The 17,978-nt window shown below is 41.7% G+C and overlaps 2 protein-coding genes across 4 annotated transcripts; both read right to left on the bottom strand.

Moving 5' to 3' along the window:
- Positions 1 to 204: 204 nt before the first annotated feature.
- LOC129826742 (myosin regulatory light chain 2, atrial isoform-like) lies at positions 205 to 3,370 on the bottom strand. The gene is made up of 7 exons (XM_055887784.1): positions 3,262 to 3,370; positions 2,645 to 2,746; positions 1,426 to 1,501; positions 1,223 to 1,327; positions 764 to 842; positions 613 to 661; positions 205 to 396 (listed from the first exon to the last, which is right to left on the bottom strand). The coding sequence occupies exons 1-7, from the start codon at positions 3,262 to 3,264 to the stop codon at positions 292 to 294; spliced, it is 519 nt and encodes a 172-aa protein (XP_055743759.1). The 5' UTR covers positions 3,265 to 3,370; the 3' UTR covers positions 205 to 291.
- A 525-nt stretch (positions 3,371 to 3,895) lies between these two features.
- Positions 3,896 to 17,602, bottom strand: LOC129826740 (hexokinase-4-like). 3 transcript variants are annotated; one of them, XM_055887781.1, is made up of 11 exons: positions 17,471 to 17,602; positions 16,955 to 17,086; positions 12,646 to 12,808; positions 10,375 to 10,529; positions 10,110 to 10,229; positions 9,679 to 9,774; positions 9,429 to 9,528; positions 9,082 to 9,265; positions 5,800 to 5,955; positions 5,389 to 5,622; positions 3,896 to 5,249 (listed from the first exon to the last, which is right to left on the bottom strand). In XM_055887781.1, the coding sequence occupies exons 2-11, from the start codon at positions 16,985 to 16,987 to the stop codon at positions 5,102 to 5,104; spliced, it is 1,389 nt and encodes a 462-aa protein (XP_055743756.1). In that variant the 5' UTR covers positions 16,988 to 17,086; positions 17,471 to 17,602; the 3' UTR covers positions 3,896 to 5,101. The 3 variants fall into 3 exon arrangements, with proteins under 3 accessions (XP_055743756.1, XP_055743757.1, XP_055743758.1); XM_055887782.1 differs by having other exon boundaries at positions 16,955 to 17,013; XM_055887783.1 differs by lacking the exon at positions 16,955 to 17,086.
- Between the last annotated feature and the right edge of the window lie 376 nt (positions 17,603 to 17,978).

Below are 17,978 nucleotides of genomic sequence, written 5' to 3'. Positions count from 1 at the left end.
GTTATTGTGTTACTTTTTATAATTTTTTACTTTAGTTAATTTGGTAAATTTGGTACATTTTCTTAACTCTTCTTGAACTGCACTTTTGGTGCAGGACTTGTAAGTAAGCATTTCACGGTAAGGTCTACACCTGTTCTATTCGGCGCATGTGACAAATAAAGTTTGATTTGATTTGAACATGCATAAACATTTCACAGGCAGGTGTTGATTTTTGAAAATTTCTTTAGTGTATTGGCAAAAGACGAGCACAGAGAAGATTCCAGTTCTGCCTTATCAGGTGTCAGAAGGTCTTTAGGACTCCTCCTTCTCGTCTCCGTGTGTGATGATGTAACACAGTGACTTGTAGTCGATGTTGCCGGCCACGTCAATTGGAGCCACAGAGAAGGCCTGATCCACCTGAGGATTTCATCAGGAGAGGACAGTGGGGTTAGGCAACTCATTGGGAACAGATCAGAATAAATGTGCACAGATATTGATTCTACTGTCCATTTAGGACTGCACTACTGATTGAATGATCGATCCCTCTCTTTCTCTAGTAATTTGTCAACTGTGTGATTTTTTTAAATGTATTATTCTTGTTAAAGAGGTAAGATGGAGTTAGACATTACCAACCTCATCTGCTGTGAATTTATCAGCCTGGTTCATCAGTAATCGTCTAAACCTAAAAAATAAATATTTAAAAGACAGAACAAATTGAATTAACATTATACTCTACGTCATTGTACAGTTTGGCAACCTATGAAGAGATTCAAATGATACTGACTCATCCTTGTTGACGAAGCCTGTGCCGTTTGGGTCAAAGAGCTTGAAGGCAGCGAGGATGGTGTCCTCAGGGTCTGTGCCTGTAGGTGGAGAGTTACGGTATATTCCACAGTTCAGCTAACACGGACAAGCCAGCCACACACACACACACACACACACGCACGCACACACACACACACACACACACACACACACACACACACACACACACACACACACACACACACACACACACACACACACACACACACACACACACACACACACACACACACACACACCATCCAGCCTAATAACCAACAGTGTAACCCACATTAAATTACATAATATCATAACATTGATATCACAACATTCATACAGAGGAAACACTGATGAATGACTGTCCCTATAGCAAGATTAAAAGAGTCTCAGCCTTCTAATTGTGAAGTAGATTGTGAGATGTGGAGGGATGTTGTCTCACCATTGAGTTTCTCCCCAAACAAAGAGAGGAAAACGGTGAAGTTGATGGGACCCTTCCCCTCGTTCAACATCTCATCCAGCTCCTCATCCTTTACGTTCAGCTTTCCTGGGAAACAAAAAACCAAATGAATATACCAACATATGCACATGAACGCATGCACGCACACACACAGACATACACACATTTGTAAAGAGACTGAATACCTAGCTGTCCATAGGTTTCCCTCAGATCCTGTTTTTTGATGACACCATCTCTGTCTTGGTCAATACAGCCGAAAGCCTGGAGACAGACACAGTACAGCCATAAGTTAGTAACAGTGGTGTAAAGTAACTAGTACAAATACTTTGAAGTGCTACTTAAGTACTTTACTATTTATATTTTGAGAACTTTTACTTTTACTCCTATACATTATCCCTGACATCCAAAAGTACTTGTTACGTTTCGATAGCAATATAATCCAATTCACGCACCTATCAATATATCAAGTTATGTAGCACTATATTGGATAACTCCAATATGGTATCCTTCCACACAGCAGCATACAGTCCGAGTAAGGAATGCAGATTATTCCTGTGTACCGGGTAGTGCTGAGGCTGACCCTCTTAAATAGCTGCCGCCGCACTACTTCCACCTCTTCCTTTTTTCGTCTCATTCCAGAGTGGATTCGCTTGGTAAGAGCTCTATGTTAGAGTGTATAGGGGCAGAAGTATACCCACAGCTATTCAATAGCTTGGAGCTGCTAGCTAGCTAGCCTCTCCGTCTGGGTGCTCTACTGCCCCAGAGGCTCGAGGCTGTAATCGCTGACAAAGGTGCTTCAACAAAGTACTGAGTAAAGGGTCTGAGTACTTTTGTAAATGTGATATTTCCGGGGGTTTTTTGTATAAATTTGCACATTTTTAAAAATCAATTTTAGAATAAGGCTGTGATGTAATAAAATGTAGATAAAGTCAAGGGGTCTGAATACTTTCTGAATGCACTGTATGTATAGAGAAATGCTTGTGTTCCTGGCTCCAACAGTGCAGTAATATCTAACACAACACACAAATCTAAAAGTGAAAGAATGGAATTAAGAAATATATATATACACATACTCTGGACTCCGACATTGCTCGTCCTAATATTTCTCTATTTCTTAATTCCATTCTTTCAATTTTAGATGTGTGTTTATTGTTAGATATTGTTAGATATTGTTTGATATTACTGCATTTTGCTTTTACTCAAGTATGACAATTGAGTACTTTTTTCACCAGTGGTTAGTAATATTGCTTTTTTTTGTTTGGTTTTATCTTCATCAAAAAACAAGTAATTATTATGCAAATGTACTTTAGAGCAGTTTCCTCTGATGTCTAATGTCTATGAACCAGCAATCCAAACTACCAATATGGCACTTTTATGAATTAGACAGTGAAAATGTAACTGTACCTCCTTAAACTCCTGTATCTGGGACTGTTCGAACATGGAGAAGACATTGGAGCAGCTCTTCTGGGCTCCCCTCTGTCTCTTATTAGCAGCCTTCTTACTGGCCTGAGACACCAGGAAAAATAGACAGACAGTTACACATGATCTTTACTGTCACTCAGTCTGACCAGAGTGAGAGGAGAGAGGGAGTCTAACAAAAGCAGTTACATCAACATGTAATAATTGAACCATGTATTCTACGTGAAAGAATAATGAGTGATAAATTCAAACATGTCACATATACATTTTAGCCTCTTCTTACACTAAAACATCCTAATTTTACTTGACCAAGGTCATCCAAAGTCAGTATGATTTAAATTCAAATCAGCATGATTTACTTTCTAAGGACTTATATTTGTAATTAAAATGGCAGGATATTATAAAAGGGCTTTCAACACTGTAAAAGCAGTTCCAATAGAAACCTAACACCAGATTTACTCTCTACATAGTCAAAAACGCTTCTAATATTGTATCACAACAATTAACTCAATTCCAGATCAATATTACAGAGATATATTGCTCATAAGAAAAATTAGATGGCAAACGATGAATAATATGGAGAATGTCATTGTTCTACTCACCATGTCTGTGTGTGGTGCGATGTCTCTCTTGGTCCAGGACTATGTGTGATTAGTGGGGAGGGTTTATATGTATGGCCCATGTTATCTTCTGCTCTCCTATAATAAGCCTGCAGTGGGTACCATAGTCCCTTACATGGCCATCTCTAACCTCTCTCTTTCTGTGGGAACACGATAAGGACCCAAGGACCAGGATTCCACTGGGGTGGAATAAGGAGATAGGGAGAGATATAGTGCAGGGGGAGGAGGGGTGATACAATGAGAGAAGAGGAGGGAGAGAGAGAGAGAGGGGGGAGGTAGATGTGCAGACATACGGTGAGAGAGCGGAGATGGCGGAATATGGCAAACGAGGAGGTGAGATTTAGAGGATTGTGGGTATTATGTGATGCAATGTGAGTATAGTCAGTAAAATCTCTACCGATGAAAAGTTGAGATGTTACCCATTAGTATGGCTGTTGTTTATACTCTTATTTCAGTTGTGTTGGGTGTTTGCCTGATTTTGTGTTACTCACCTACTCTTAGGCTTTGCTGAACAGAAACTTTACAGTTTTTTATGACACCAAAGTGTGTGGTTATGTACAGCAAAAGCCTAAATGTTTTATGATGATAGACACACCAAAAATAAATTTAAAAAATGTTATGTTATAGCAACTTTATTTACAACAAACAAAGCACATTCTCATTCTTAGATATACATATTAGCAATTAAGACCTAAACTCATCATACATACTTTTATAAAGAAGCATTTCATTTCCTACTAACAGTAAGTGAAAGACTAAACTGCAATACATTTGAAACGTATAATCCTTTACTTTTGAGTTACTGTATCTAAGGCAACATCTCTGGATTGTACGGACATCAGCAAACTAAAAACATACAGATGTCATAAATCAATGTCAATGCTTTTCACATGAACGTTATATTACAGTACTAACCAGGCTTCAAACACCTGCAATTAGTGGTAGCTTGAGAACATGTTATAACAGCGGTTCAGTACTTGCTGTGACACACCACCTGTGCATTGTGGGTACTCCAGGAAATGTACAGAGACTCTGTGTAATACTGTACACTAGGAAAAATACTGATTTAACCTGCCTCTTTGTTTTCCATATTGTGTGTGCTGTGTGGTAGGGTTAAATGTCAGTACAATGAGTTCTCCACACATATATTCCCTCTCTCACCAGTGAGGAGGCATGCTTTACTCTGTGAGAGCCTCGAGAAAAGGCCAGAGTTGGGTGACCTTAGATGGGGGGGATTCTTAATTGGACAACAGTCCGTCCTCACCTCGACTCCTCTGTCCTCCTCTTCTCTGTGACCTGGAAACCGATAAGTGGTCAAGGAGAGAGTTCATTTGTTTGTAGGCGAACAGAGGAGTGTCCTCCTCACTTCTCTAGCTTCCTCTCGCGAAGGATACTGAAGTGCATACTCCGCGGCAGAGTTTTGAAATCTGCCCCTTTTGATTCAGCTGTTGTTCACTTGGAGGAGAAAAGCATGCACATATTTCAAAACAATACTTGTAGTTTTATCTATAAAATGTCTAGCACAACTAGCTACATTAGTTTTTACTGCTTTACACCCCTGTAAACGTCATTTGTATGATGACGCGCTAGTGAAGAAGGAGAGACTCATTTCATACAAATGCATTTGTTATCATGTTTCCTCCCCTCCTCTCCTCGATTACCGTTGACCTTTGTCAAAAGGAGGCGAGGCGAGGATGGAGGAGAGGATGCGAGTTGAGCAAAACCAATTGAGATTCTCCAGGGGAGTCATTTACTGTAGGGGTTCAGTTCAGCCTGGTTCACCTGCATCACCCCCTATAGGTGGGAGGCTGTTACGACCCTCTCACTGTGTCAGCATGCACGCTGCCATCTTACAGGCTACTGCAGAGATAAGTGCTGCCCCCCGTCCACTCCCTTCCTCTGATTGGATGAAGGTGATGTCACAGTGAGGCGTCAGCTCACGTACAACTTTGTGGAACCTGTCTTGGAAACTGTGGAGGGAGATCAACATCAGGGTTAGAATAAAATCCATGACATTTTCACTAGATATGACGAGCATCATTTGTATGTTACAGACTTAGTGACCCTCTCTGTCTCTCTCTCTCTCTGCATCTCCCTCCCCCTCCTCACCAGGGGTGGAGTTTGTAGACTGAGCCGTCAACGCCCACGGTGATCTTCAGCACCTCCTGGCTGCGGCGTTCTCTCATGCGATTGATTACGGCGGCTAACCCCGCTCCACACATGTGTGCTGCCCGCGTGGACACGCTCTCACACGCCAGACGCACTATGTCACAGTCCATCTCCGAGGGCAACACGCCCAGCGTGGACAGGATGTTGTAGATCTGCTTCCTGTCACCAGAGTCACTGAGAAACACACAGGGAGAGAATACACACTTAACACTTACTAAGGAACCAAGACTTACTGAGCATAGCTTTACTGCCTCACACAGAAGACAATCACTGACACAAACTGTGTTGCTGTAATTCTAAAAGTGTTGACAGATGTTATTGTAATTTCACGGTTGTGTCTTGACCCCTCACCTCTCTATCTGGGAGACGTAGCGCGTCTCCAAGCTACCGCGAGTCTTCAGCAGGTCAGAGGCTTCCCCGTTAAACAGCAGCTCTTCATTCACCAGCTTCAACAATACCAGCCTCACCAGCTCTCCCATGTACTTCCCACTGATCAACTTCTCATAGCTACAGACAGATGGAGGGGAGGGGGGCAGAGCAAGGGGGGAGAGGAAGGTGGACAGAGGAAGGGGAGAGACAGTAGAGGGAAGCCGCAGGGCAGAGGAGGTGGATGGAGACAGAGAGTCGTGCGTCACATAACACGTGAACCTATATATCCCTGTCATCATAATTTCCCAGCTAGGCTGAAGAATAAGAAGGATTGCAAAGCAGGAGAGCGATCTCTCCATCTCTCTGTCTGTGTGAGTGGAGAGAGAGATAAAGTGCTAGGGTGAGTGAGGCTCAGCTCCTTGGTTGCCTGTGTGAAGAGACTGTCAGAGCAAACGGTAAACAGCCATTAGCCTGGTTGAGCACTGGACAGGAACTCATTAATCTGACCCTGACGTATATGGGCTTGCCACTGGCCACAGCCAGGAAAACAACCTGGTTACCTAGCGACCACACAGGCTGCAGGTCAGTCAGGTGAGCGTCATAGACAGGTGAGGGAGAGAACAAGAGAGAGAGAGAGAGGCACGTTTCTACCTGTGCTTATCCTCAGGCTGCATGTGCAGTGTGTCACAGAAACATATGCAGTGTGTCACAGAAACATGTGCAGTGTGTCACAGAAACATGTGCAATGTGTCACAGAAACATGTGTAGTGTGTCACAGAAACATGTGCAGTGTGTCACAGAAACATGTGCAGTGTGTCACAGAAACATATGCAGTGTGTCACAGAAACATATGCAGTGTGTCACAGAAACATATGCAGTGTGTCACAGAAACATATGCAGTGTGTCACAGAAACATATGCAGTGTGTCACAGAAACATGTGCAGTGTGTCACAGAAACATATGCAGTGTGTCACAGAAACATATGCAGTGTGTCACAGAAACATATGCAGTGTGTCACAGAAACATATGCAGTGTGTCACAGAAACATATGCAGTGTGTCACAGAAACATGTGCAGTGTGTCACAGAAACATGTGCAGTGTGTCACAGAAACATGTGCAGTGTGTCACAGAAACATATGCAGTGTGTCACAGAAACATGTGCAGTGTGTCACAGAAACATATGCAGTGTGTCACAGAAACATGTGCAGTGTGTCACAGAAACATGTGCAGTGTGTCACAGAAACATATGCAGTGTGTCACAGAAACATATGCAGTGTGTCACAGAAACATATGCAGTGTGTCACAGAAACATATGCAGTGTGTCACAGAAACATGTGCAGTGTGTCACAGAAACATGTGCAATGTGTCACAGAAACATGTGTAGTGTGTCACAGAAACATGTGCAGTGTGTCACAGAAACATGTGCAGTGTGTCACAGAAACATATGCAGTGTGTCACAGAAACATATGCAGTGTGTCACAGAAACATATGCAGTGTGTCACAGAAACATATGCAGTGTGTCACAGAAACATATGCAGTGTGTCACAGAAACATGTGCAGTGTGTCACAGAAACATATGCAGTGTGTCACAGAAACATATGCAGTGTGTCACAGAAACATATGCAGTGTGTCACAGAAACATATGCAGTGTGTCACAGAAACATATGCAGTGTGTCACAGAAACATGTGCAGTGTGTCACAGAAACATGTGCAGTGTGTCACAGAAACATGTGCAGTGTGTCACAGAAACATATGCAGTGTGTCACAGAAACATGTGCAGTGTGTCACAGAAACATATGCAGTGTGTCACAGAAACATGTGCAGTGTGTCACAGAAACATGTGCAGTGTGTCACAGAAACATATGCAGTGTGTCACAGAAACATATGCAGTGTGTCACAGAAACATGTGCAGTGTGTCACAGAAACATATGCAGTGTGTCACAGAAACATATGCAGTGTGTCACAGAAACATATGCAGTGTGTCACAGAAACATATGCAGTGTGTCACAGAAACATATGCAGTGTGTCACAGAAACATGTGCAGTGTGTCACAGAAACATGTGCAATGTGTCACAGAAACATATGCAGTGTGTCACAGAAACATGTGCAGTGTGTCACAGAAACATGTGCAGTGTGTCACAGAAACATATGCAGTGTGTCACAGAAACATGTGCAGTGTGTCACAGAAACATGTGCAATGTGTCACAGAAACATATGCAGTGTGTCACAGAAACATGTGCAGTGTGTCACAGAAACATGTGCAGTGTGTCACAGAAACATATGCAGTGTGTCACAGAAACATGTGCAGTGTGTCACAGAAACATATGCAGTGTGTCACAGAAACATGTGCAGTGTGTCACAGAAACATGTGCAGTGTGTCACAGAAACATATGCAGTGTGTCACAGAAACATGTGCAGTGTGTCACAGAAACATGTGCAGTGTGTCACAGAAACATGTGCAGTGTGTCACAGAAACATGTGCAGTGTGTCACAGAAACATGTGCAGTGTGTCACAGAAACATGTGCAGTGTGTCACAGAAACATGTGCAGCTCTCAGAAACTCATTGGACTCCTACTTACTTTGAGCTTCTAAGAATGGGCACGTCTAGATACACGTGCAGTATTAGCTGGAACTACTGGTAAAAATATAGTGAAAGCAGGTGCTTCCACACAGGTGTTTCCTTGGTTAATTAAGCAATTAAAACATCCCATCATGCTTAGGGTCATGTATAAAAATGCCCAGTTGCCCTTTATTTTGTCTACCATGGCAAGAAGAAGAGATATCAGTGACTTTGAAAGAGGGGTCTCAAAGGACCATAGGGAGTTTAAAGGGTGTGTATGTGCGTGTGTGTGTAGGCGTGCGTGTGTCTCAGTAACCAGATCTCAACCCAATTAAACACTTATGTGAGATTATGGAGTGGCGCCTGAGACAGCGTTTTCCACCACCATCAACAAAACACCAAAAGATGGAATTTCTCGTGGAAGAATGGTGTCGCATCCCTCCAATAGAGTTCCAGACACTTATGCCAAGGTGCATTGAAGCTGTTCTGGTGGCTTGTGGTGGACCAACGCCCTATGAAAACACTTTATGTTGGTGTTTCCTTTATTTTGGCAGTTACCTCTAGGTACTACTTTCAAGAATCGATTAATTTAGCCACTTTTATGTCCATGAAAGGTTTTATCACCAGTGGAGATTGGAACACCCCCTAAACTTAGAAGGGCCTGGTTGATTCTTTGTGAAACAGACAGCTCTCCAGTACTCACAGTTGTTGTCCAGGGTTGAGTGATGTCTCGTCCACCACCCTGTCGTACTCCAGTCTGAATTCCTCCAGCTCTCCGTTGGCACCGAAGGCCCCCCACTCTGTGTTCACACACATCCTCCCCTCTTCTCCCTCCACCAGCTCCACTGTCCGCATCTCCTCCATGTAGCACGCGTTACACCCAGTACCTGGGGACAGGACAATGCTCATATTACACTTGATTTGTGTGTTGTATTACAGACAAACACAAACATAGTTGGCTTTAAAGAGGGGTAGGGAAGGTGGTAGGTAACAGGAGATTAGTGGATGAGCAATCAATTTGTGTGTGTGTGTGTGTGTGTGTGTCCTCACCCACAATCATTCCCACTTCGCAGCTGCGGTCCTCGTAGTAGCAAGATATCATGGTAGCAACTGTATCGTTCACCATGGCAACTATGTCCATCTCAAAGTCCTGAAGAGTAAAGGAACATTTCAGTACGGCTCTACTTACATGAATCTACTGCGCATGTTTTACAAATGTCTCATAGCATGTCTATCATAACATATCTATAATTGTGTGTATCGTAAACATAGAATCCTTATCCTGTAGTAAAAACCCTACCCCTCTCCTCTTGATGGCATCTCTCAGTAGTCCCACCACGTTGTTACCCTCGGCTCCAGACGCCTTGAACCCTTTGGTCCAGTTCAGTAGGATGCCCTGGGAGGAAAACACAGGGTTAGAGTTAGGGGTAGGGTTGGTAGCAGAGCTCAGAGAATGCTGGTAGGCAGAGCTGTAGGGTGACAGGCTTATTGTAATGTCTGGAATGGAGTAAATGGAACGGAGTCAACCTTGTTGTTGCCATATGTTTCATGTGTTTCATACCATTCCATTCATTGCATTCCAGCCATTACAATGAGCTCGTCCACTTATAGTTCCTCCCACCAGCCTCCTCTGACAGACACTAACTCAGACAATCAGATAGTCACTGAGGTCAACTCTCTAATCTGAAGTCTCTAAACCTGTGTGGATCTTTTACTTAGTCCACGTCATACCTTGTCTATGTCCTCATGTCGTACGGGGAAGGAGAAGGTGAAACCCAGAGGAAGCTTCCTGTGTTTGATGTGATGTCTGTCCAGGAAGTCTGATATACACTCTGCAATGTAGTCAAAGAGCTGAGAAGAGAGAGGGAGGAGGGAAAAGGAGAAAGAGGGGAAGACGGAGAAATGGAAAGACAGGATTAATGGGCACTAATTACGCTGGTCAGCACAGTGCACTTCTGAGTGAACACTTCTAAGTACACAAGTGCTGCACGCTCACCATCTCAGCCGTGCCTGTCATTGCGTCTTCAGGGATGGAGTACATCTGGTATTTGGTCTCCACCTTCCACCCCCTCTCCTCATCCTCCCCCACCTTCACCAACATCACACGGAAGTTAGTCCCCCCCAGGTCCAGGGCCAGGAAATCCCCCACCTCTGACACAGCGCAGCATAGAGAAGGTTGTCATAAAGGATCAAACACACACTCACACATCCAGGTTTTTTTGGAATACAGTCTTATTGTGGAATATGGTATTTCAAAAAGCCCTAGACACTGAATGTAAACTAGATCTAATAAGAAATGTAATGTTATTTCATGTTCCAGCTCTCAAGACATTACCATTCGGTACAAATAGACTAGCTATCATGAATTTACATTGTTATTTCACAAGAAGGCATTGAATAAATGGGTTGTTGAACCAAATCGGTGCCTTGTGCGAAGTATGACTTGGTAAAAAAAACTTCAGAACATCACAAACTTCATAAAAAACATGTTTTCCAATCTCAAGAGGTAAAAAACAATCAAGTTTACCAAAGTAAGTGCCTATAAAGAGCCAAATAAAGTAACAGTGTTGACTGTAACAGGTTTGACTGTAACAGGTTTGACTGTAACAGGGTTGATGATTTCATCTTAAATCAGCCTTAAATATGCTTGTGACAGGGAGAATGGAAGCTTGTTGTGTGCAACAGTGAGGGGCAATTGAATTCAAGCTTATTTTTTTAGGGGAAATTGTTAAAACCTTTCTAGCCTGTATGGGTAACAGTGTTGACGTGTTATGCCCGACCCGCTCAGTTTTCCACCACAAGACATCAGAAAATGGCCCAAATGTTTAAAACCCGCTCACTTTTTTTTACACTATGATTTTACTATTAGATGTTACATTTCTATAGATTTTTTTTTTAAAGGAATAATTTCACCATGTTAAAACAAGAGTTCAGTTCACGTAACAGGGTTGACCTTAAAATTAGGGAATTAATCAGTAATCACATGAAATAATTTATAATCTTCAGAAATGACTGTCAAAGCAACAAAATAACTAGAGTTTTACATTGATGGTGAACTTTGAGAAATGTTGTGGGTAAGTGGGTTAAAACCTTCCTAGAAGTCACAGAGGATGTGACTTCTATTTCATATTGAAATTCAGATAAGTTGAATTCTCCTTGTAGTCTATATTAAAGGGCACTTCATTTAACCTCCACGGGATCGGTGTCCCTATACCGGGACGGTTGCAGTAATCTGTGCTAATGTGATTAACATGACAGTTGTAAGTAACAGCAAACTTTCCAGGACATAGACATGTCTTATATGGGCAGAAAGCTTACATTCTTGTTAATCTAACTGCACTGTACAATTTACAGTAGCTATTACAGTGAAGAATACCATGCTATTGTTTGAGGAGAGTGCACAACAACAACAAAAACGTATCATGGCAACCGGTTTGATACATTCACCTCTGAAGGTAAATAATGCACTTACATTCTGTAATCTTGCTCTGATTTCCCAGAGATAAAATGTAGCGTAGTTTTGTTTAATAAAATACATTTTTATATTCAAATGTAGGAACTGGGTTCTACAGTTTGAACCCCTGCTGTCTCTGGCTCCACACCCACCCCGCCTGGCCATCTAGATGTGTGAAAGTTAGTGTATAAGCTAATGAATGACATTCCTGGGAGTGTGTAAACTTACACTTTGTATTACCATATAATTTTTGCATGTTCTCTATAGTTATGTACTTGAAAATGTATCAATTGACCAATTCGGCACATTTGGGCAGACTTGATACAAAATATTGTCCAGTATTGCAATGCTTCACTGGATCAATCTGAAACTTTGCACACACACACTGCTGCCATCTAGTGGCCAAAATCTAAGTTGCGCCTAAACTGTAATATTATATTATGGCCTTTCTCTTGCATTTCAAAGATGATTAATTTTTAGTTTTATATAAAAAGCATGTTTTTTGTTTGTATTATCTTTAACCAGATCTAATGTGTTATATTCTCCTACATTAATTTCACATTTCCACAAACTTCAAAGTGTTTCCTTTCAAATGGTATCAAGAATATGAATATCCTTGCTTCAGGTCCTGAGTTACAGGCAGTTAGATTTGGGTATGTCATTTTAGGCAAAAATGGAAAAAGAGGGTCCGATCCTTTAATATAACAAGCTTTTAAAAATGCAATATTGATGCACAATTTCTACTTAAAATATGAAAGATATGCAAAAGGCACTCATTTCGTTGAGCGACCCAAATGAGGTAAACGTCTCTACCTGATCCCTCAGGAGTGGAGTAGACGTAGGTGGGCAGCATTTTGACGCTGGACTCCTGGTGCGTCTCTACACGCAGTCCCCGGTCCATCTCCCTCATCATCCTCTTCATCACCTCCTTCAACTGTTCCTTCTTCAACCTGAACTCTGACAGGATCTGCTCCACCTGGGGAGGGAGGAACAAACAGGGTCAGAGCAGGTCTCATTCATAAAATACCTTTAGAATAGAATAACATTATTTCCCCCCAAGGGAACGTCAGGTGTGGCATTTTTCAAGCCCAAGGACACTTTACATACATACGTCACAAATAAAGTACAGCAGGGGTTCCCAAACTTTTGTAATCAACTGTCAATGTTTACTTTTTAAGTTGAGTCTATTACAGTCTATTACAAATCAGTCTGATAGTACTTTTGACGGTATTTCAATCTGAAGTAAGTATGGTTTGAAGGGATGCATCAGAAAGGTATTGAAAAGTTCAGAAGATCATCAGGCTATAATGTTCTATAAACGTCTGTGTAGAAAATAACATTATCATTGATGATGTTCTTTTTCCCCCAGTCTGATTTAGTGCCTCGTCTTATCCACTTTGTTCTAATGTGTCCTACGCGGCTTGTGGGATTGTAGAGGGAAACTGAAGACACATACGTGTTCCTTCTCTTTCAGTGATGGGGGTCATAATATTCTGTAACTTAAACCGTTCAAAAGAGTGAGCCACATTTGTAGGAAGAAAACAGAAACCGCTCTGTTATTACAACCACATCTAGTGGCTACCGGAGGTTACTGACATAACCCCGGTTCTATGAACCAAGCACATTTTTTTACATTTGATTTCAGAGTTTCTCTCGCAAACCCATTTTAAATCAGGTGACCCCACATGGGTCGGGAAACCTAGTTTGGGAAACGATGGAGTACATCATTTATAGCACAATAAAGCAAATTGTGGAAAAAAAGTGTTGTGAAGGAGAGTAAGGGATAATGAAGATGTATTGAATATTTCAGTTCAGCCCTTTCTCTCCATTTTTATTAATCTAAAATGTGACCTGCTGAAACACAAACATTGAAGACAAATAAAATAATGTAATCGGTTGAAAGTCAAAGAAGTTGCTATTTGCAGTATGCCCTGTTTGATGGTTGCTCTGAAAAACATCACCACCAAGATACACAGAATTTCATCCAGCTATTTCACAAAGAGGACAAAGTAGTGAACTGAACATCTGACAAAGCTTCTCACCCATAATTTCTTCTCAAACAACACGGGGCAGTCTGTGTGTGAAGATGAGTTAATTCAGACAACATTCATGCAGAACAGTATGAGTAATAATAGGAGAGTTGAAAGTCAAATTATAACATTATTAAGTCAATAATGTACAAATTATTTGAAAATCAATTCAAGTAACTCAATCCAAAGTAAACTATTCTGACGTTAAAACCTAGACTGGATACCAAAATTAGTTCTCATCTAAACTCTTCAGAAATGTGTGTCTTACCATGAGGGCAGTCTCTAGCACAGAGCTGAGGCTACAAGGCATCTTCCCCATCTGGCCCGTGTAGGAGCTGACACACGGCATCTTTTCTAGCCTTACAAATGACTCTCCGTGTGTATCTAGGTGTATGGTGTGTGTGTCTGCAGAGCCAGTGGACTGTAAATACAGTTGAATGAGGACCTCAGCTGTTTTTATGCTCTGGTAAAAGGGGCTGGCCTGAGAAGATGGTGGCCTCTGTACACACACAAACGCCCACACCCTAACGCCTCATCCCATCTGGCCAAGGACATGTGGTCAGATGAAATATCTATGACCTGATTTCAGGAGAGCTATAGACTGAGTGTACAAGACTGACTAGGTGAATCCAGGTGAAAGCTATGATCCCTTATTGATGTCACTTGTTAAATCCACTTCAATCATTTTAGATGAACGTTAAAGAATGATTTTTAAGCATTGAGACAATTTAGACATGGATTCAGACAAAAGACTTAAGTGCCTTTGAACAGGGGTTGATAGTAGGTGTCAGGCGCACCAGTTTGAGTGTGTCAAGTACTGCAACGCTGCTGGGTTTTTCTCAATCAACAGTTTCCGTGTGTATCAAGAATGGCCCGTGTGTATCAAATATCTAGCCAACTTGACACAACTGTGGGAAGCATTGGAGTCAACATGGGCCAGCATCCCTGTGGAACGCTTTTGACACCTTGTAGAGTCCAGGGCCCGACGAATTGAGACTGTTCTGAAGGCAAAAGGGCTGCAACTCAAGGAAGGTGTTCTTAATGTTTTGTACACTCAGTGTATATTATGCCTTTCTATTATCATCACAGGTCAATTTGAACAGCAAAGTCTGGCTGTGACTAAATCTGTCACATGTGTAATGACCAACAAGATCTCACTGTTTTACCAATTTGACTTGGTAATGACTGGTAATGACAAACACCAAAAGCAGGCAAACTAAATAAACGCCTCAGACAGAGGCTGAAAATACATATAGCTAAACTATTTTTGTTGCTTTTCAACAGAATTTTTTATTCCATTAAGTTAATTTCCACTCTGTATCTATGCGATGACCTGACTTTTATTTAGTAGAATAGATAACGTAATTTGACCTAGAAATAGTTGAAATGCAGATTATTGTCTTTGCTTTGAAAACGTGGCAAAGGTGTGACCTATGTCAGCGGGTTTAAGAGTAGCCTTTGTCATTGGGTTCAACATGCACATGATTTGTGCCTGTATACGTGTACCTAGGCAGATCAGATACTGGTAGATGCAGGTTAATTTTGCGTTACTCAAAGTCTATCATTATTTAACTAGATAAATATACATCTAAATTTAGCACACTGCAAAGTTGAATGGCCCATAAAATCAATAATGGAGCGTTGTAGGCAAAGGGCTCCTGTGCTTATCACTCAAAGGTTATCAAAAACTGCTCCAAAAATAGCTGTGGTGACCCTTTCCTCGGTGCCATGACCTCCTGGTTTCAGAGTAAATGCAACAATAATCCAGACAAACAAGTTGACACACTGGGTCCACTACAATTCTTCTTATCAGGAGACTGTTAAGAGATTAAGAATGTCTGAATTTAGTTCATTCAAACATTCTTTATTCTCTAACAGTATAAACTTGTGTAATAATTAATAAATCATTCAAGTTTGATTGACCATACACACACACACACACACACACACACACACACACACACACACACACACACACACACACACACACACACACACACACACACACACACACACACACACACACACACACACACACACACTGCTGTTTGAGAAATCCAGCCATGTTTGATTTGTGTCAGGTCCTTTTATGGATGGAACTTGAACGTGTGCCAAGTGCTTCTCCATAGCTGATTATGCCAGCTAATTGAACCCAGTTAGAGCTCTCCAGCTAGGCTGTTTGCTGAGATGGCCTGATGGGCGAGGCTTCCATCCACCTGCCTCACTCATCAGATAAGACCACTGACTTAAAAATAAAACAACTATGTTCTATATTCAGAATATGGTGAAAGTAATCACTTGGAAGTAAAGCAAATATAGAACTGATTGTATAATGACACATTTAGAATGCTGAAGACAAGTAAAATATCCAGAACATATATCCAAATACCTGCTAATTCAATTGCTCATAACCCCATTATCTGTTACACTGTTTCATGCTTTCGTGGACTTTTGCAGTGATTTATTCTTAAACTTCTGGAAACTCAGTTTGCTAGATAAGTAATGTTTTCCATTGCCCTGGGAGGAGGTGAGATTTCTGACACAATTTTAAAGGACACTTTAGGGAATTTTCCATTAATGGATTAGATTATCACAATGACAATTTGTAACATTAAAAGCACATGGTACCAGAGTCTCTGGGTTCGCGCCCAGGCTCTGTCGCAGCCGGCCGCGACCGGGAGGTCCTTGGGGCGACGCACAATTGGCATAGCGTCGTCCGGGTTAGGGAGGGTTCGGCCGGTAGGGATATCCTTGTCTCATCACGCTCCAGCGACTCTTGTGGCGTGCCGGGCGCAGTGCGCCCTAACCAAGGGGGCCAGGTTCACGTGTTTCCTCCGACACATTGGTGCGGCTGGCTTCCGGGTTGGAGGCGCGCTGTGTTAAGAAGCAGTGCGGCTTGGTTGGGTTGTGCTTCGGAGGACGCATGGCTTTCGACCTTCGTCTCTCCCAAGCCCGTACGGGAGTTGTAGCGATGAGACAAGATAGTAATTACTAGCGACTGGATACCACGAAAATTGGGGAGAAAATGGGATAAAAATAATAATAATAATAATAATAAATAAAAGCCCATGGTAATAGTTTTCTGTTTTTACCTTGTCCATCGTATGAGGATCCATATCATACATTTCCTGCCGGTCATGGGTGCTGTCTGCTGTGGAATAGTAAAGTGTTGTCCAGATGGGCGACAGGAGCAGGTTAAAAAGTAGCGGTTTGTTTTAAAGGTGCTACATGAAGAACGCAGAAAACGTAAAGATAAATAACAAACTTAGAAAGGATTGGTTTTCATCTGTAAATATAAATGTTAAATGTTTTTTTATTATTATTTTTAAACTATTTATTTAACATGTGTTGAACAAATGTCCAGTCATTTATGTCCAACCAATTCCTCCCTGCTGAACATTTTGTCTGCTGTTAGGCTAGTTATTTTGTAAACTAATAATTTAAAACAATAGCTAATTCAGTTAAAAGTGTTCACTCAAAGGCCTGGAAACTATTTTTCTTAATTCGTGTGCTTTTGCAGTTAATGATGCATCCACTGCGGCCGTTAATATAAGTATACTGGCCAAAAGCAAACTATTCAACGTCAGGTTAAATCAAGTCCTTCTCACCTTGGTCCTCAGATCGTAATTTTCAACCAAATATAAATCTCAATGTGTATCCAAAAAATAAATGTTTTATTGCTTTTCCATTTGAGAAAACAGTTGCGTACGGTTATGGTATACAGCTCCAAAGCTACGTCTCATTGACTAGGCAGGGCTATTTTTTCCTGAATATCTATGGCAACCAAAACTATCCTATTCAAGGGGGGGAAAACTCCCCTTATCCTGCCACAACCACCCTGTCAACAGATGCTTCCAAGAACTCTCTTTCACAGTCTACATGCTCAACGTTTTTAATCCGTTGCCCTGGAAATCAATTTATCTGGACACTTCTGGTATGGAAAACACTTAGCACTGAGGAAAGTGGCCAAGTGGGAATTGTTAAATGGAGCAAAATTACTTAGGGAAACAAAGACTGGGGGTGCTGAGAAATTACAGTACCCTAGGCGAGGCTTAGGTCATCATGGCCTGTCCTGTTGTTGACATTTTACCAGTGTTGGGAAAGCTACTCTGAAAA

Source organism: Salvelinus fontinalis, chromosome 28 (genome assembly GCF_029448725.1).
Source record: "Salvelinus fontinalis isolate EN_2023a chromosome 28, ASM2944872v1, whole genome shotgun sequence".
Lineage (NCBI taxonomy): Eukaryota > Metazoa > Chordata > Actinopteri > Salmoniformes > Salmonidae > Salvelinus > Salvelinus fontinalis.
The sequence above is the reverse complement of the archived record's forward strand: the minus strand, read 5'-3'. Positions and strand labels throughout refer to the sequence as shown.